The sequence below is a fragment of the Monodelphis domestica genome, chromosome 4 (genome assembly GCF_027887165.1).
Source record: "Monodelphis domestica isolate mMonDom1 chromosome 4, mMonDom1.pri, whole genome shotgun sequence".
Lineage (NCBI taxonomy): Eukaryota > Metazoa > Chordata > Mammalia > Didelphimorphia > Didelphidae > Monodelphis > Monodelphis domestica.
The window spans coordinates 389,008,726-389,029,320 of NC_077230.1; the positions used below are offsets into that span (position 1 = coordinate 389,008,726).

Consider the following 20,595-nt stretch of genomic DNA (forward strand, 5'->3'; position numbering starts at 1 on the left):
TTAAATCTCTATGGTCTCTAAAATCTTTAGAATTAGCGCTTCAGGGTTGGAAGAGATGACAGAGGCCAGCTGGTCTCACCTCTACCCAGTCCCCAACATGCCATCCCAACAGACATATTTCATCTTCCACATCTGACAATCTTTCAAATACTTGAAGACACAACAGTATATCCATCCACCTGTCCAGGAAGCCTTCAGAAAGCACCTACTGGGTGCCAGGTGTTGCTCTCAGGGAAGGGAACACAAAGAGGATCATGAAGCCTCCAGGTGTGGCTCTTCTTCTCTCTGCTAAACATCCTCCATTCTTCAGGTGACTATAGGACCATTGACCCAGAGCATGGCCCAGCTAGTCCACCATTCCCATTTTACAGATGAACAATAGAGGTCCCCACAGATCAGATAACTAACTGGCCTAAGATCATACGGTGGAGTAGAATCCAGGCCCTCCCAATCTGGGTCCTCCCATGGCCTGATCTTGAGACCAGCAGTTTGGTCACATCACTGGCTCTTTCAGAGCCTCAGTTTCCTCATCTACAGCAGAAGGATCGGACCAGATGGCCTCTGACCTCCTTCCAGCACTAAATCTGAGATCTGTGGCCGATGGAAGAAATTAGGGTTGTTTAGACTCTTCTTGGGAACTTACATCCTGTCCACATTCTCCCTAAATTGTCATCGATACCCAGGACTGAGCACGACCCTCCAGCTGCTCTCAGTGCCTGGCACACAGTAGGCACTCCATAAATGATTATTGATTGTTTGATAGATTGGTCAGACCAAGGCAGGAGCATACACTGTTCCTCCAGACTTGTCTCCACTTGCCAGATCATTTACAGACCTCAGAGGCATTTGTTGTGACGTGAAACTTCCATGACTCCTTAAAATGTCCACTGCCTGCCTCAATTCCCTATTTTCTGTGCTTTCAGTAAGTCCCTGGTATTCTTAGTTCTCTCCCTCCTCGGATTGTCAATAAGAGAGCTATCCTATCAGACAGCTAGATGGTGCATTGGCTCGAGGGGGAGACCTGGAGTCAGGAAGAGCTGAGTTCCAACTTGATCTCAGGTACTCTTAAATTTGGATAAGTCACAACCTCTGAGTTCAAATCTAGTCTCAGACACTTGTGTAAGTTTGGATAAGTCACTCAACCGCTGTCTGCCTCAGTTTCCTCATCAGTAAAATTGGGAATAATAATGGTCCCTTTATCCAAGGGTTGTAGCAAGGATCAAATGAGATAATATTTAATTATCTAATTTATTTATATCTATTATATAGTATATAAATATCTATTATACATTATGTATGTAAATATGTTACATAATATATAAATATGTATTGTATGATACATAAATATATTATATAATGTATTATATGTATATAATGTATTATATAGTATATATGATATTTTGCTGTATATTATATGTGTCATCAATATATAATGTATTATATGATATCTAAATATACAGGGCATTATATATAAATGTATAAATATATTATATAATGTATTATATGCATTACATATAAAATGTTATTACATATTGTATATTGTATATTGTTATACTATATTATATATGATGTATAAATAAATGTATTATATATAACATATTATATGTAAATATAGTGTATTGTATAACAAAATATTGTATAATATATAAATATATTATATAATGTATTATATAACATATCACTATATAATATAATTATATAATAATTATATATCACTATAGGAAATATATTATTTATATTTATTCATTATATTTAAGTATAGTAAACATTTCATTACAAATATAATAATATTTACAAATTTCTTTGCAAAACTTAAAGTGCAACAACAATGCCAACGATTCTTTTCATATTAAGGACCCAACAGTGAGCCCTACTCACTTCCTCTTGGTCATAAGATATGAAAACGGGCTTCAAGTTGCCGTGACATTTTCCTTGAAAAGCAGATCTGAGGGGCAGCTAGTTAAGAGTGGATAGAGCGCCGGCCTGGAGCTGCCCCTTAGATAGTATTGCTGTCATCGTCGCCATGGCTTCCCAAGGCATTTCACAATTGGCTTTGCGGCTGATATCCCAAAGCTACACACCTCAAAGGCCCTCGGAAAATCTTCCTTAATGGTGTGCATCTTGGCCCGTATTCCAGAGGGCTTAGTCACCACAACCTTGATCAATGGCACCTACGTTAATGGCTTTTTATAATTCCCATCGACCAACAACAAGCCGCCGAAGGCTGTTTTAGTCCCATTAGCAGCTGCTTATCTGCCACTCCTGATACTGGCTGTTTCCTCCAAAGGAGCCGTCGAGGCTCACCTAGTAGGCAGCAGGCACGTGTGGTCTGACCCTCAGCACGTAGCCGCTGGGGATCGTGCCTGGGTGAGGGCATGGCCGGGCAGGGAGGGTGCCCAACTCTTCCAGCCTCTCTGTCTCACTAGGTTTTCCACCTGGCCCTCTTTATTTTTAATTAAAATTTTTAACCCTTTCCATCTGTTTTAATATTAATTCTAAGACAGAGGAGCTATGTATTGGGGTTAAGGGACTTGCCCAGGGTCATAGAGCTAGGAAAAATCTGAGTCTAGCTGTCCTTGGGTAATTATTAACATTCATGGTCTGGAAGTGTGTGGCCTGGAAACGGACCAAAGCAAAGGGCCTGGATTTGGCTCCTGGTTCTGATCTTTTCTAGTGCAATCTAGGTGAGTCTTCTCACCTCCTTGGACCTCAGTGTTCCTATCTGTAAAAAAGGGGTGACAAATTCATCACACTTCCTACCCCCCATGGTTGTAGTAAGGAACAAGCTTTACATAGTATCCCTTGAAGTGCTCTAGAATTGGGAGCTATTTGGATCCGTGATCATCTAATTAAAGCACTTTCTTCATCTCCTCATGTTTTTGTTCCCTCTAAAGGCTCTTATGATGCTCGAGCCAGGGTACTTGTCTGCCGTGTCACCCACCTGCTAAAAATACCTCCAACGGAGCTGGAGAACCTGGAAGAAATGTTGCTGGAAAGGCTGAAGGAAATACAAGAAGAAGAGACTGAGTAAGATGGCATTTGTCACTTTTCAGGAAAATCCAATCTCTGGGAATGAGCCCCAATTTTCTCATCTGTAAAATGGGCATAAAGGTCCCCATAGTACCTTCCTTCCAGGAATGTTATGCAATATTGAAGGGCTCTTCCAATTAAATATTACTAACCCTTTTAATCACCAAAACTTTTTTTTTTGCTTAATTTAACCATTTTAGCTAGAAACCATTTTTACAATTTTAAATTATTTAATTTTAATTTTAAAATAGATTGCATGGGACAGCAGTTACATGGGGCTCAGTGGTTAGAGCACCATGACTGGAGATGGGAGGTTCTGGGTTCAAAACTGGCCTTATATTTTAATTTATAATTGAATACTGGATAATCAAATGAGAGAGAACCCTCAGAGGCTTCCTAGCTATGTGACACTTAACCTTCCTTGTCCAGCCCTCACTGACCTTCTGCCTGTATTGGTTCTAAGACAGAAGGTAAGGGTTAAAAAAAAAATAGATCGCTCCTGTCCCTGACAGCTAATTAAGTGTCGGAGCTGGAATTTGAATCCAGGTCTAATTGCCTCCAAGTCTACCATTTTATTCCTCATATCACCTTGCCTTACCGATCCAGAACGCAGCTGCAAAAGAATTCAGAATTGCCATCATCTTCTTCAGTATTGCTGTTACTATGGCTGTTATACAGTCTATACACTCCATCATAGCTGTTGCTGGGTCGTTTTTGTTTATTTGTTTGTTTTCCCAAGTTTAACTAATTTTTGCCTTTTCTCTCATATAGAGGACAAACTTCCACCATTGGCTGTAATGCAGTCACACAACGAGGTGTACTTCACAGCCTTCTCTTCTCTAAGATAAACACCCTTTGAGGGTTTACTAGCTGATTGGAAAGCCTTTTCCCCATGGCTTGTCTCTTAAATTACATGGGAGAGGAGCTGGGACTGGAACCAAGTTTTCCTGCCTCCCTTCTGCGCAGCATAAGGCATAGATGCTAAGAAATCTGAGCTCATTTAGTACAATCTAATCCTTTTCCTGAGGCCCAAGCAGGGGATGGAGCCTGCCAGTGAGTCCTCCTACAATTCATTCATTCATGAATGAGATCTCTGCCAGGCCCAGTGCTGGGCGTTGTTTTCGTCAATGACACTTGATAAAGGCGTGGATGGACCACTTCTTGGGTTGGTGGATGGCACAAAGCTGGGAAGGATGGATGGCTAAACTTAGCATTGGACCACAGGGCCCATATCCAGTGAAATCTCAGCAGGCTAGGTCATTGGATTGACTATAATAAAACGTAATCTAATAGGAATCAACCTTAAGATCTTTCCCTTGAGTTCAAGAAATCATCTTTGCAAGTTGATATGTGGAGAGAGGGAATCTAGCCCAGTCTTGGGCAGCTAAGTATCTCAGAGAAGAGTGTGCCAAGCCTGAGGTCAGAAGACCTGAGTTCAAATGTGGCCTCAGATACTTACTAGCTGCAGAACCTTGAGCAAGTCACTAAACCCTGTTGGCCTCATTTTCCTCATCTCTCAAATGAGCTGGAAAAGGAATTGGCAAACCACTCCAGGGTCTTTACTAAGAAAACCCCAAATGGGATCATAAAGAGTCGGATGTGACTGAAATGACCAAACAGGAAATACTATGTTTCAGACTACAGATCTAATAAAAGCAATTAAAAAAAAAAACTAGTCCCTGCTCTGAAGGAGCTCTCACAGTCTAATAGAGATTCCAACACTTTCCATTATACCAAACTGCCCTTTCATAATGATATTAACTATATTGATAAGAATGATAATTCACATTTCTGAAACACATTAAGGTTTTACAAAATAATTTCCACCCATCAAACACCCAAGACAAGTACAAGTATTAAACTCATTTTGTAGATAAGGAAACTGAGGCTCAGAGAATTTAATGTCTTGCCCAAGGTCCCATGGCTAAGTAAATGTCAGAGCTGGGAATCAAATGCAGGTCACCCGACTGACTCCCAGCTCTGCTGATTAGAAGCTGAGCCACCCTGGGCCTCAGTGGGGACCTGGGAGTAAGTACTTTCTTATAGGATTCAGTATTGACTCCGTGGACCCATAAGCATTTTTATTAAGCACTAAGTGTGTGGCAGGCACTTGTGGATTGGTTGATTGATTGACTTTGGGCAAGTCACTTCCTCTCCATAGGCCTCAGTTTACCCATCTCTTACACAAAGGGGCTAATCTAAATGGCTGCTGAAGCCTGCCCAGCTCTGGATCTTTGATTCTGTGTTTCTCTGTAAAGATCTTTCTAAGGTATCTGAGGTTACTTCTACCATAGCTACTGCTATTACTATTGATGCCACTACTACTGCTACCACCATTACTACTACTACCATAACTATTACTACTACCACCATCACCATCATCACCACCACCACCATCACCACCACCACCACTACTCCTCTTCCCACTACTATAGCTACAGCTACTCCAGATTCAGTGACATCTATTTTGCCTGCTTCAAAGTTCCCTTGTAGAGCAGGTCAAACATTGACCCTACTTCCTGGGCAGTGAGGATCATGGGAAGTGAATGTAGGTCAATGACTTGATCAGAGCCCCACCTGTATCAGGAGTCAGACCTTCAATGCAGCTAATGAGTCGAACATAAAACTTTAGTCACCCTAGAAGACTAGGCCACAGGGCAGACTACTCGGTCTCTTCCCTCTGGCCTCACGTCTCTTCTTGTCATAAGTTTCTCTAGGTCAGCCTGCCCTCATTTGTCATCTGGAGAGCTGTGGCAAGGAAAGGTTTGGGGGTTGTCTCTGTGTCTGGGCTCAGAGCCATGGGCTTTGGATTTGACCTACCACACAGATGTGGCAAAGGGGAAGGAATTGTGTAGCCAAGGAAGGAGGTGACTTATAGTTTGATGAATGGTCAACAAACAGTGAGCTATAGCAGAAAAAACAGAGGACCTGGACAGGGGACATTAGTCTGAGTCTCAAGTCCTGAGCCTCATAACTTATTTTTAAGCCTCTTTTTCCCTATGTGTACGTGATAACACTTGTACTACCTACTTCCCAGGAAGGTCTTGAAGAAAGTGCTTTGTAAACTGTAAAATGCTATACAGATAATGTCAAAATAATAATCATAGTGTCACTTTAAGCACTTCATGTATGCTACTACCTAATCCTCAAAACAGCCCTAAGAGGGCTCATCCCTATTTTATAGATGGGCCAAGTAAGGATAAGTGTCCCTGGAAAGTCAATGTGAAGTAGATCGGGAATATTATCATGCCTATGTTATAGATGGGGAAACTGAGACTCAGGAAGGATCAAACTCAGCTCTGACATTAAGGCCCCTCCCAGCTCTGACATTCTGTGTTCTAAGGCTCCTCTCAGTTCTGACATTCTTTATTCTAAGGGCCCTCCTAATCCTGCTATTCAGGGATTCCTGAAACAACTTCTAAGAGCTGAGCATTGTGGTTGGAAAATCCAGATGGATGGTCTCTCTAACCCTATCAAACTTAAATATAATATAAATCTACACATTTCTATGTTATATGTTGAGAGAGACAGAGAGAGAGACAGAGACAGAGAGACAGAGAGAGGGAGAGAGAGAGACAGAGACAGACAGAGAGACAGACACAGAGAGAGACAGAGAGAGAGACAGAGAGAGAGAGACAGAGAGAGAGAGAGAGAGAGAGAGAAGAAGAAGAAAGAGAGAGACAGAGAGAGAGAGAGAGAGAGAGAGAGAGAGAGAGAGAGAGAGAGAGAGAGAGAGAGAGAGAGAGAGAGAGAGAGAGGAGAGAGAGAGAGAGAAAACATGTGTGCAACTCACTACCTTCTATGGCTTTGCCAGACTTCTCCAATTGGTATAGACTTTGCCTTCGTGTCAAAGATTGGGGCCCAGAGGCAAGAGTTTTGAGCACCTCTTTCACCCGTCTTCTGAACATTTCTGAAAGACTTTGGTTGGCATTAGCCTAGGGTGTGGGAAGAAGTGGGAGTGAGAGAACCCAGGGAAGAGAGCAGATTCTGTTTCACCGATGTTCCCAGTACATCTATTTTTAAAACCCTTTTGTGCTTTTTCTCATTATTAAAATGCAGTCCAGTTAGGATGGATCAAGAGGGTAAGTATAAGCACGTACTGAACTTTGTGTCCTGTTCAGCTTCTTGGCCCTTTAAAATCAGTGATGAATCCGTGTTGTTTCTTGTCATTAAGCCCTGCATGACGGAACACCTGTGATTGGCCCAGCACTGTGGGTGAATTGTGGCCCACGAGAGCTGCCCTTACTGATCTTTCTTCTTCCCCTTCTTCCTTCTTCCCCCAAATCCCCCAGAGCTGCTGAAGCTTTAAGAAAAAAGAAAGAAAATTGGAACAAATGGAAACGTTATCTCCTAATTGGCCTAGCCACAGTTGGAGGTGGGACAGCAATAGGTAAGAACTACTCAAAACTTTGGGGTATGGTTCAGAAATTCCCTAATTTAATCAGAGCTGCCAGGAAGAAGATTGCGTAGAGTCTAAAGTGAAAGTGCGTGTTAGAATTGGGAATTCCTTCTTTCCTCCTTTCCTTCCTTTTCTCCTCCCTTCCTTCTTCCTTTTTCTCTCTCCCTCTCCTTCTCCCCCTTCTTTTCTCTCCCCCTCCCCCCTCTCCTTTCTCTTTCCTCTCTCCCCTCCCTCCCTCCCTCTTCCCTCTCTCTCTATCTCTCTTTGTCTTTCTAAAACCCTTACCTTCTTTCTTATAATGGATTCTGAGTATCAATTCCAAAGCAGAAGAGAGGTAATGACTAGACAATTGGAGTTAAGTGACTTGCTGAGGGTCATAGAGCCAAGAAGTATCTGAGGCCCAATTTGAACCCAGAACTTTCTGTCTCTAGGCCTAGTACTCTATCCATTGAACCACCTCACTTTCCCTAGGCCTATTTTTCTTCTTCACATTCTTCCTTTCTTTTTTTTTAACTTTTATTTTCATTTTCAGTTTTAGATTTTATTTTATCTTCCAATTAATAACCATTTATATTCTGCCCCCAACCCTCCATTGAAAATAAAAAGAAAATAAAACCTTTGTAACAAATATGCATAGTCAAAACAAATTCCCAGATTGTCTGCATCCAAACACACATACACATATATATACATATATATAATTACCCCCCACCCCAATTCTAAACTCCTCATCCATCCCCTCTCTGTCAGAAAGTGGATGGTGTTTTTCATACTGGCTCTTCTGGGAATTGTGATTGATCATTGAATTGATCTGAGCAAGTCACTTAACCTTGATTTGCCTCACCTTCTTCATCTATAAAATGGGGATAATAATAGCCCCTACCACTGGGCTTGTGAAGATTAAAGATCATATTTGTAAAGCATCTAGCACAGTGCCTGGTACATAGTAGGGACTATATAAATACTAGCTATCATTATTATTATTATTATTAAATGCAAAATCATATAGTCTCTGGGATGATATTCTGATTTGGAAAGTGACTGAGAAAGTGGAAAAGCCATGATCAAAAAAATAACCTGGACACAGTATTTTAAGAAATTATCAGAGAGAACTACCCTGATGTTTTTGAATAAGAGGGGAAAATAGACATTGAAGGAATCTACCGATCGACTCCTGAAAAAGATTTCAAAGACTGTCATAGCCAAATTCCAGAACTTCCAAGCCCAGGAGAAAATACTGCAAACAGACAGGAAAAAAATAATTCAGATATTCTGGTGCCACAGTCAGAATCACATAGGCCCTAGCAGCTTCTACATCAAGGACCAAAGAATGTGGAATATAATATTCTACAAGGCAAAGGATCTAGGACTACAATCAAGAATCATCTATCCAGCAAAATTGAGCATCCAGGGGAAGAAATATATATTTGAATACATACATACATACATACATGAATTACATACATAAAGGACTTCCAGGCATTACTGTTGAAACAACCAAGCTGAAAAGAAAATTCAGTGATCAAATTCAATACTCAAGAGAAGCATAAAAATGTGAAAAGAAAAGATAAAACTCGAGGGACTCAATGGGTTTAAACTGATCATATTCCAATATAGGATTGTGTTAACTAGGATACTTTAAATTGCTGTGATATAAGATATACTTAATGTACTTAAGATAATCAAGGGAAACAATGGGGTTAAACTGATCGCATTATTACATATCCTTATAATTAAGATATTTAAGATATCTATGATTTTTGAAGTACCTAAAGTTCCTAAATCACTTAAAGCTACTTAAGGTATGGGAGGAATTTACTTTATCACTATTAGGGCAATAAATAGGAACATTTATAGACAGACAGTAAGGAGTAAGTTGAATGTGATGGAATGATACTATGAGAAGGGGATTTGTTTTTGATCAGTCAGGGACTTAGACTTGCCTTTCATTTGTTTTGAATTTGAGTCAATCAGCAACCCAGGAATTTATCCCATAGGCACTGCTCCTTGTAAAGGATAATTTTAGTGTTGTGACTTGAAAATTCTAAATTAATTTGGTCGCCAGGGAAAATTTCCAAATAATAAAATACCCAAGTCAGCTGGAAATTGTGGTGATTTAATTAATATAGAGAGAAGGAATTAAGGAAAAGAGAGAGAGAAAAAGAGTTAATTAATTTAAACTGCTCCGGCTCAGGCTGAGCCAGGCAGTAGTTAAAGGCCTTGGCCAAAGTGGCCTCCCTGAGCCCAAGGGAAAGGGAGTCAGTCTTATCACTCATCACGAGACCATTTCCAGGAAACTGTCTGAGGGAGATCTGTCCTGAACTGAACTCACTCTGAACTGAATTTAATTGCCTGAACTGACTTTTCTAGCCTCCTTTTAAAGAAATTTTCTCTTATGTCACCTCCCCTAAATTTTCATGTCTACCAATCGCAGTAGACACTTTTCTCCAGGACTGCCCATTCTTTAGTTCTCACCTTCTTTGATTAGATTTTCTCCAGGATTATCCACTCTTTAGTTCTCATCTTCTCTGGTTAGATTATATCTTCTGAGGTACTTCACACTTCTTTGTTAAGCTTACCTTTTGTTAGTTACTTGACCTTTTTGTGATTAATTTAACCTTTATAGGTACTTAACACATTTTTGTATTAAATCTAAAAATAGACAGCTTAAAGTTCTAGCTTCACTATAAGGTATGAGTTAAGTACCTTTATTGTTCAATCAGGAGTTTACAACTTTATCTTCCCCTAAAGTATGTCTAATTAGGGTGGGGTAATTTTAAAATTCACACCCTCTGGATGTTGCCAGGCTAATTGAGGAATTGTGATTGGTTCCTGGGGAGTGACATAAGAGAACTAGTGGGTGTTGTAAGGATTTATAAGATGAGACCCAGCAGGAAGCTGGGGGGGGGGGGGGTGTTACTTTCTGAGACTGAGATTCAGAGATAGACACTGAGTTGTTAGACTCTGGATTATTAGGCTAGGAAATTCTTCACCTCCTTTCTATATTTCTCTCTTATTTTCTTTTTCTTATTAATAAATCTAGCTATTAACAGTCTTATGATTTAAGGGTTAATTCCAATTTTTGGCAACCACCCATTCAAACCATTACAATACCCAAAGGGGGGAAAATCTGCAAAGCAAAATAAAATCAAGGGATAAGAAAGAGGAATATCCTGGGGAAAAAGAAAAGGAGAGAAAATTGAGGGTAAATTATTTCACATGAAAAGGCAGGTAAGAATCAATACAGTGGAGGGGAAGATGGAGGAGGGGTGGGCAATGTTTGAGACTTACTCTTATCTAAATTGGTGTTAAGTGTGAATAACATCCACATGGTTAGCTGTAGAAACCTATCTGACTCTATAAAGAAATAAGAAGAGGAAAGAGAATAAGAAAAGGGGAGATGGGAGAAAGGGAGGGTAAATTCAGGGAGGTGGCAGTCAGAAACAAAAATATTTGTGAATAGGAAAAAACTGAAAGGAGGGGAAGAAAAGGTTAAGTAGGAGAAAAACTAAGATGGAGGAAAACACATAGTAATCATAACTGTGAATGTGAACTGGATGAATTTGCCCATAAAATGGAAGAGAATAATAGAATGGATTAAAAGCCAGAATACTATAATATACTGTCTACAAGAAACATATTTAAAGCAGGGAGACACACACACAAAGCAAAGAGCTAAAAAAAAATCTACTGTGTTTTATCCAAAGTTAAAAAAGCAAAGCTAAACAGTTATGATTTCAGACTGCTTATAATGGAATACTATTGTACCATAAGAATAACAAACAAGATGAACACAGAAAAACCTGGAAAGACTATATGAAATGATACAAAGTGAAGTGAGCAGAACCAGGAGAATGTTGTACACAGTAAACAGCAAAAATGTATGAGGATTTGCTATGAATAACTTAACTATTATCAGCAAAACAAGGATCCTGAACAACTCCAAGGGACTATAGAAAGAAGGAACTGATAAAGTCTAAATGCAGACTGAAACATGCCATTCTTCACTATATTTCTTCTATGAATTTTTCTCTAGTGTAAGCAACATGTTTTTTTTCTTTTTTTTCACATGATGAACACGGAAATATGGATTGTATAATAACACATATACAATTTGTATCATATTACCTGCCATGTTGGGGAGGGGGAGGGAGAGAACATGGATCACAATTTTTAAAAAGCTATTATTGAAAATTATATCAGCATGTCATTTGGAGGAAAAAATTAATTTTTAAAAAGAAAGAAAGTAGATGGAGGCTCCATCTTGAATCCTTTTGGCATTTTCATTGTAGGTGTGACGGGTGGTCTGGCTGCCCCATTAGTGGCTGCAGGAGCAGCCACTATCATTGGTACCACAGGTGCAGCTGCTTTGGGCTCCATGGCAGGCATTGCAGTCATAACCTCTCTTTTTGGAGCTGCAGGAGCAGGTCTGACAGGTAAGACTGGAATACTGATTTCTCATCATAACTACAACTGGCATTTCTAAGAGTATATTTTATGATTACAAAGTATATCCCCACCCAAGAAACCCATTAAGTATATTAAGGAATGAGTCTAAAAGATCAGTGTCCCCATTTTGTAGATGAGGAAACTAAGCTTCCAAGAGAGGAAGGGACTTGCTCCAAGGTTTTAGAGATGTTAATGAGAAAAATAACTAGTTATCTGTGACCAGATTTGAACCTGACTCCATGCCTGGCACTCTATGCATTATGGTGCCACCTATATGTCGGTATAACCCTGAGCAAATTGCTTACCTCTGTGAACTTCAGTTTCATCATTTTTAACCATTAAACCCTTACTTTCCATCTTAGAATTAATATTGGGTATTGGTTCCAAGGCAGAAGAATGGTAAGGTCTAGGCAGTGGGGTAAAGTGACTTGTCCAGAGTCACCCAGCTTGGAAGTGTCTGAGGTCAAATTTGAACCCAGGACCTCCAGTTTCTAGTCCTAGCTATCAATCCACTGAGCCACCTAACTACCCCCCAGTTTCCTCATTTTTAAATTTGATGACCTTCAAGCTTTTAAACTATGAGAATATGACAGTGTAATTTTACAAGACTAAATACGACTCATGGCCAGTTGTTCTGGTTCCCTAAATGGAATCACTGTTAGAAAGCAGAAGACAGGGAAAAACCCTAGGAATCAGAATCTTCTACTGGATGTCTCTGCATGACTACCTCTGTGTCCTGCCATGATCCTCAAAAGCCCTGACTCAGATCCAGGCTCTAATATCCAACTTTAGGGGGTCCGAAGTAGGGGTATACTGGCAAATATTTAACAATATTTAATATTTAAATATTTTTCTGGGAGAGGAAAGTATACAGGACACACTTATAAATTTAATCTGCATTTATTTGAATTTTCTCCATCACTTTAAGTTAGACAATTTCAAAAATGATCAAGTCCTGCTTTTTTTCTGAGGCATAAACCCTCACAGTGACTATTTAATAATGATTGACTTTCCATTCTGGGAACTGGTTCCAACACACCCCTAGATGCCATATCAAGGCATAACCTCACTCTCCATCCCCATTCCTGAGTCTTAGCCGGGGACCCACACCCAAACACAGCCACACTGTTTTTTCCTGTTCCTGTTGTCCTGAGTCACATCTGTAAACACTCTGGACTCAGGTCCATCTGCACTCAGGACCATCCTAAATTAGTGGCTAAGTCACCCACATCTAAGCCAAAGATGCCCAGTCACCAGCATAAAAAAAAAAAATCTTGATACTGACTCAATAACCTAGAGGGTTATGGGACCACATGGCCCCACCATAGCACACGGAGTGCCTGGCATGGATTCAGGAAGATGTAAGTTCAGTTCTAGCCTCAGATACTTCTTGGCTGTGAGATCCAGGGCAAGTCACTTTACCCCATTAAGTGGTTCCAGGCACAGCTGTCTGTTTTCATCTTTTTATCATTAAGTCATTTTCAGTCGTGTCTGACTTTTCCTGATCCCATTTGGGGTTTTCTTGGCAGAGATATTGGAGTGGTTTGCCATTTCCTTCTCCAGCTCATTTGACAGATGAGAAAACTGAGGCAAACAGGATGAAGTGACTTTCCCAAAGTCACCCAGATAGTGTCTGAGGTTCTATATGAAATGAGATCTTCTTGACTCAGTGGCCAATACTCTATCCTCCGTGCCGCCTTTCTGGAGTACCGTGAGCCTCATTAATGTTCTTCAACAGTATTTAGACAGCTGAGTGGTACATTGGATGGAATATTGGATCTGGAGTCTGAAAGACTGAGTTCAAATCCCACTTCAGATACAAATCTTGTGTAAACCTGGGCAAGTCACTTAATTTCTGTCTGCCTCAGTTTCCCCAATATAAATGAGGATAATAAGAACAGCTCCCTCCCAAGTGTGGATCTAATGAAACAATACTCATAAAGTGCTTAGCACCCTGTGCCTAGTATAGAGCAGGTGCTACATAAAGATTTATTCCCTTTTATTCTTCCTATCCCCTCTACCCCAAGTAGATGCCCAGTTAGGAAATCTCTGAGCAGAGAGTGCAGATCAGGGTAGGAGAGATGAGATTTTAATTAGCCATAGAATGCTTTGTTGACCCAAAAATAACTTCATTCTTAAAATTAAAAAAAAAAAACCAACAACCTTACCTTCTATCTTAAAATCAATACTGTGTATTGGTTCTAAGGCAGAAGAGTGGTCAGGGCTAAGCCATGGGGGTAAGTGACTTGCCCAGGGTCACACAGCTGGGAAGTATCTTGGGCCAGATATGAACTCAAGACTTCTCATCTCCAGATCTGGTTCTCAATCCACTGAGCCACCATGCTGCCCCAAGAGCTTCATTCTTATTGACCAAAGGGAGTTCTAAAACCTTGTCCCCCATCCTCTGGACCTCCTTCAAAGCAAAGCTCTGGCATCATATCATACATGAGACCCTTCTTTCCGGACCCCCTCCCTTCACAGTTATTAGCACTCTCTTCTTCCCAGCCAGAGTGACTTTGTATCATGGACTATGTATGTTCCTCATCCCCAAGAAGAATGGAATCCTTTGGAGGGCAGGGATTTTTTCTGAAATCTTATCAGGGTGTGAAACCTTCCCCTGCTGCCCAAGAAATCAACTCCAAAGTGTCCCCCCTGCCTCCTCCATCCCATCAGAGCTGGGTCTATCTTCATTATCATTAGATAGATAGAAAAAACATTCATGAAGCATGTGTTGTGTACCTGCCACCATGCTGAGTGCTGGGAACACAGACTCAAGCTACCCAAACAGTCCCTGCCCTCACGAAGCTGACGTTCTCTTAAGAGGAGATGCCATATTGAAGGAAGCTGGGAAGGGAGGGAGGGATGTGGCTTAGATGTCCTGGAAGGTTAGAGTTGATTTGACATGGCAACAGGTTCATTAGCAAGAACAATATTTAATTAATGACCTCCTAGCCTCCAGGGAGATATGTTCACTTGACAACAGTCATTGCCTGGGTCAGCTAGAAAGCATAATGGATGGAGAGTCAGGAGATTCTGGGTTCAAATCTGGCCTCCAATACTTCCTAGCTGAGTGACCCTGGGCAAGTCACTTAACCCCCATTGCCTAGCCCTTACCACTCTTCAGTCTTCGAATTGATACTAAGACAGAAAGTAAGGGTTTACATTTTTTATCTTAAAAAGTCATTGACCTAAGTTCAAAAATGGCTTGTGACAATCACTCATAATAGCGAACTAAAGAAGGAAAGAGAGGAAAAATAAATTAATAAATAAAATAAAAAAACATTATATAGTATTTACAGCAAATGGAACTTGCCAACCAGGCATTTCTGTTCTATCAATAAACATTTGTTGAACTGAATTGAGTTGATCTGCTTTTATAGCAGTGGTGCAGTGAACAAGGCATTGGTTTGGGGGTTAGGAAGACCCGAGTTCAAATCCTGATGCTGACCCTTACCAGATGTATGATCCTAAAAAAATCAGTTCATTCTGCTCAGCCTCGGTTTCATCATCTGTAAAAGGAGAGGGTTGGTATAATTTCAGAGGACTGGTGGTGAAACATGCTACCTACCTTCTGATGAGAGATAAAAGAGGAAGAATACAGAATAAGATATGTATGTATATAGGTGTACATGTATGTTTATATATACACATATTTATAGGGTATATAATGAATAATATTGTATATAATGTATAATATTTGAATATATTGATCTGACACATTGTATGTAATGTATCATTATATATAATACATAACGTGTAATAAAACATGTAACATGTGTATACACATGCATATATAAGTATTGTATGCATGTACATATAAATTCACATATATATCTCTTTTGGTTGTGATCTCACACATACACACACACACACACACACACACACACACACACACACACACACACGTTTAAACCCTCACCTCCCATCTTAGAATCAGTACTGTGTATTGGTTCCAAGGCAGAAGAGTGGTAAGGGCTAGGCAATGGGGGTCACGTGACTTGTCCAGGGTCACACAGCTGGGAAGGGTCTGAGGCCAAATTTGAACCCAGGACCTCCCATCTCTAGGCCCGGCTCTCCATCCACCGAGCCACCCAGCTGCCCCCTTGACTGTATATTTCTAACATAAATCTTATTTGCCTTTCATGCTCAACTTGAAGAGGAGGGAGTGGGAGAGGGAAAAGGCAAATTTTTGTTGATCAAAAATATATGTATAATTTTTAAAAATTAAAATGAACCATTTGGAGTCAGTGGTTGCCGGGGCCCCTTCCGGCTCTAAATCGATGCTGCTCTGCCCTTTAGGCTACAAGATGAAGAAGCGAGTGGGCGCCATAGAAGAATTTGAGTTCTTACCGCTCACGGATGGCAAACAGCTCCATATAACCATCGCCGTCACTGGCTGGCTCTGCTCCGGTAAATACGGTAAGCACTGCGGCAGGCAAGAGAGGCGGCACCGAGTCGTCGCTCCTCCCCCCCCCCCCACCCCCGTCTGGACACCCCACGTGCCCGGCTCCTCCCTCCGGTCTGGGATTTAGTCTGTGCGACCCTTCCAGGCTCTCATCTCGTTCCGTCCTCCCCCATCACGTGCGTAGGATTCCCCGCTACAGGAGCGGATGGTAACAGTCTTTGCAAACTTGTTTTTAAAATGTTTTGCTAAGTCTATTTCAGTAGAATTCGCTTTCTGTATAACCCCATGTGCTTTATTGTGTGCATTTAAAAGCGTTATTCTGAGAAGGGGTCCGTGGGCTTCCGCAGACCAGCAGTGTGCCCAACACACGCACGCGCACACACATGCGCACGCACACGCACGCACACGCACACGCACGCAGAGGCAGCTCAGTAGAGACAGCACTGGCCCTGCTGGTTTGGGGCTCTCTCAGAGGCCGTGCTTGACCTGAACACGGACGGGGTCCCGGACGCCTCGGAAGCGGCAGGGACTTTAGACATCGTCTCCACCTCCTCCCTTGTGTAGACACGCTCTGGCATGGGGAATCCCCTCGACCAAAGCAGAGCGTCTCTTTTGGGGGCAACTTGTGCTCTGGGAAGGTCGCCTCCGGCGCTGAGAACTTAAGGGACCTGCTCAGGTCGTGGGACAGCCAGGAGGAGCCAAATGCCGGGCTGCTCTGGCTCCAGGGACAGCCTCGATCCGCTCCCTCACACTGTAGACACTCAATCCCAGAGAAGGGCTTCACGGAGGAGGGGTTTGACCCCGTGTCTTTTGGCCGCCCGTCCAGTGGGCTTCCCAGGCGGGACACCACCTTCAGAGAGGGATTTTGCAAAGGATTCTTTTTTTATTATTATTTTTTAAAACCCTCACCTTCCATCTTGGACTGTGTAGTGGCTCCAAGGCAGAAGAGTGGTAAGGGCTAGGCCATGAGGGTCAAGTGACTTGCCCAGGGTCACCCAGCTGGGAAGTGTCTGAGGCCAGACTTGAACCTGGGACCTCCCCTCTCTGGGCTTACCTCAATCCATGAAGCCACCCAGCTGCCCCCCCCCAAAGGATTCTTTCTGATCCATGCCAGCAGGCTCGTGTGATTCATGAAAAAGCCACTTTCTCCTTAGCAAGAGGAATTCCTGCGCCCACCATTCAAATCATCTCTGATGGAAGAAAACTGGGTGCGAGTCAGGCCAACGCAGCCTCCGCACACCCACAGGAATATTCCTGTGAAAAATCACATTATGAAATGGCATCTCCGTGTAAGACTGAGTGCCAAGAGGGGGCGGCGGCACCGGGGTGAGCCTGGGGCTGAGCACGTGGATGCGGAGCTGACGTCAGGGAAAGAAAAGGTTTGGGCGGAGCACGTTGATGCGCGTCATCTCATGTGGTCCCCATGGTCTACTCCTGTGGAGGAGGTAAGAAAGGACCGGTAGCCCTGGCCAGCCCCATGATTAGTCACGTGACCCTCAGTTTCGCTGAATCTATTCCCTTCTCCCATCCTCCCTCTCAGCGTCCTCCTCTGTAAATGGGAATAATCATTCCTAGAAGGGCTTGAAAAGACTTCAGAGATCATCTAGTCCAAGTCCCTTATTTCAGAGATGAAGAAACTGAGGCCCGGAGAAGTCGCCTAGGCAGCAAGTAGTCAGATCAGGATTAGAATTCCTATCCTCCGATTCCAAATCTCTTTAAAGGGTATTGACTTGGGGCAGCTGGGTGGTTCAGTGGACGGAGAGCCAGGCCTAGAGATGGGAGGTCCTGGGTTCACATCTGGCCTCAGACACTTCCCAGCTGTGTGACCCTGGGCAAGTCACTTGACCCCCATGGCCTAGCCCTTACCACTCTTCTGCCTTGGAGCCAATACCCAGTATTGATTATAAGATGGAAGGTAAGGGTTAAAAAAAAAAAGGTATTTACTGAGAAGGAATAGCAAAGACCAAGAGCATCCCCCATGAGGAGTACCTTCTCCTCCGCCACAGGCGGCTCCGGCTCTGCTGTGCTCTCCCTCCTCCTCCCTCTTGTCGAGGCTCTAATGTCACTTCCTACACATGGTCAGTCTGTTTAATAACAAATTACAATGCTAATAAACAAGCATTTCTTATAAACACACACCATGTGCTGAGCATTGTCCTAAGTGCTGGCGATAACAAAGAAAGAGAAACCATGGCCTCTGTCTTTGGGGAGCTTCCATTCTGCAGGGGAGACAGCGTGCAAACCACTATCGACGTATGTATGCAGAGAGACATGCCTATTTGTATGTAGACACACATACATGTTTGTCTAGACTCACATGTGTAGACACATGCATACTGGCTTAGGATGTCAGTCAGTTGTTTTTAGTCGTGTTTGACTCTTCACGACAATATTTGGGTTTTCCTTGCAAAGGTCCTGAGGCAGTGTGCCATTCCCTTTTCCAGTTCATTTTACAGGTGAGGAAACTGAGGCCAGCAGGGTGAAGTGACTTGCCCAAGGGCACACAGCTAGTGCTTGTCTGAAGCTAGATTAGAACTCAGGAAGATCAGTCTTTCTCACTTCCAGAACAGTGCTCTGTGTACTAGTCTGTGTTTGTATATAGACACACATTGATCCACGTGTATCTGTATAGAGACACACATCTAAACACAGGTACCTATATAGAGATACACATCTATACACGTGTGTTTGTATGTCGACATGTACATGTGTATTTGTATGTAGGTGTGCATTTATTCATGTATGTTTGTATGTAGGCACACCATTATACACATGTATTTGTATATTGATACATATTCATTCACTTGTATTTGTATGTAGACACACATTCATGTGTGTGTTTGTATGCAGACACACGTTATACATGTGTATTTGTATGTAGGCACCTGCTTTATATGTAGACACACATGTATGCCGATGTGTTTGTATGTAGGCACACATTTATACACATGTGTTTGTATGTACATGCACATAGAAACAAAGAAGCAAAAGTGACGAAGGAGAACCTTCCAGGCATTGAGGGAATCAGCTGGGGCAAAGGCACGGAGATGGTGGCCGGAACGGCAAGCAGAGTGCACAGAAAAGAGTAAAGGCCTAAGAAGGCTGAAAAGATAGGCTGGGACCAGATTATGAAGAGCTTTAAATGCCACGTGGAGGGTTTCTTAGTGGAGCCAGCATGGCCCGTTAGGCGAGACAGGTGGCACAGCCACACCTTTTCCGTTCTCCCAGGAGGCGCGTCCCCGCCTACATTTTTTAAAATTTTATACACATTTTGTATTTACTTAGCAGTGTGTTGTTCTCCCTGTCCCACCTCTACTCCCACAATAGAGCATGAGCTCCTTGAGGGCAGGAACTACCTGTTCTTAGTCCCCAGGGCCTTGCATGCTGCCTGGAAGAGAGCAGCTGCTTAATAAATGCACGTTGGAGTGGCAGGATCAGGACTAGAATGTAGGTTTCCAAGCTCTTCACTGCATCCTTTGCATCCCAACAGAAGCTGAGAGCTCAGGCATCTGGGAGCCACCCTGCCTAGGAGGGGGCTCCTCTCCAGGTGATGTCACTCCGTGGCTCCTCTGCTGCCCCCTTGCTTGTGTTTCTAGAGCCGCTGTGGCTCTCTCCACTCCCCATGTGAACCATTGTCCTTGTGGTTTTCCCCTAGGAATGTTCTCGACACCCTGGGCCAGCCTAGCCCGGAGCAGCGAGCAGTACTGCCTGGCCTGGGAATCTAAGTACCTGATGGAGCTGGGCAATGCCCTGGAGACCCTGCTCAATGGCCTTGTGAATATGATGACTCAAGAAGCCCTGAAATATACGATCCTGTCTGGTAAGACCCTCTGCAATTTGGCTCTTGCTCACCTCTCCAGCCAAATTCCAACTAGAAAAGACAGGGTGGCATGAAGAACTAGGAACTAAGAGATTAGAATTCATGACCTAAATGCTGGCTACAATGTTTGGGTCCTGGGATGAGCTACTGAACCCCTTGCGGGCTTCTTTTCATATTCTGGGTACTAAGGTTCCTCCCAACTCTGACACTCTGAGTTCTAAGATCTCTCCCAGTTCTGACATTCCCTGTTCTAAGCTCTCTCCCAGCTCTGACATTCTCTGTTCTAAGGTCTCCCCCAGCTCTGACATTCTGGGTTCTAAGGTCTCTCCCAGCTCTGACATTCTCTGTCTAAGGTCTCTCCCAGCTTTGACATTCTCTGTTCTAAGCTCTCTCCCAGCACTGACATTCTCAGTTCTAAGGTCTCTCCCAGCTCTGACATTCTGTGTTCTAAGGTCTCTCCCAGCTCTGACATTCTCTGTTCTAAGGTCTCTC

The 20,595-nt window shown here is 42.6% G+C and overlaps 1 protein-coding gene across 3 annotated transcripts in view; it reads left to right on the plus strand.

Annotated features, from left to right (window-relative positions):
• Positions 1–20,595, plus strand: part of TMCO4 (transmembrane and coiled-coil domains 4) — a 142,434-nt gene that overhangs the window by 37,375 nt on the left and 84,464 nt on the right. For all 3 annotated transcript variants that reach the window (XM_056795682.1, XM_056795681.1, XM_056795683.1), the window contains 5 exons: positions 2,895–3,027; positions 7,323–7,420; positions 11,722–11,865; positions 16,178–16,297; positions 19,939–20,103. In XM_056795682.1, coding sequence (XP_056651660.1) covers positions 2,895–3,027; positions 7,323–7,420; positions 11,722–11,865; positions 16,178–16,297; positions 19,939–20,103 — 660 coding nt within the window. The remainder of the gene's footprint in view (positions 1–2,894; positions 3,028–7,322; positions 7,421–11,721; positions 11,866–16,177; positions 16,298–19,938; positions 20,104–20,595) is intronic.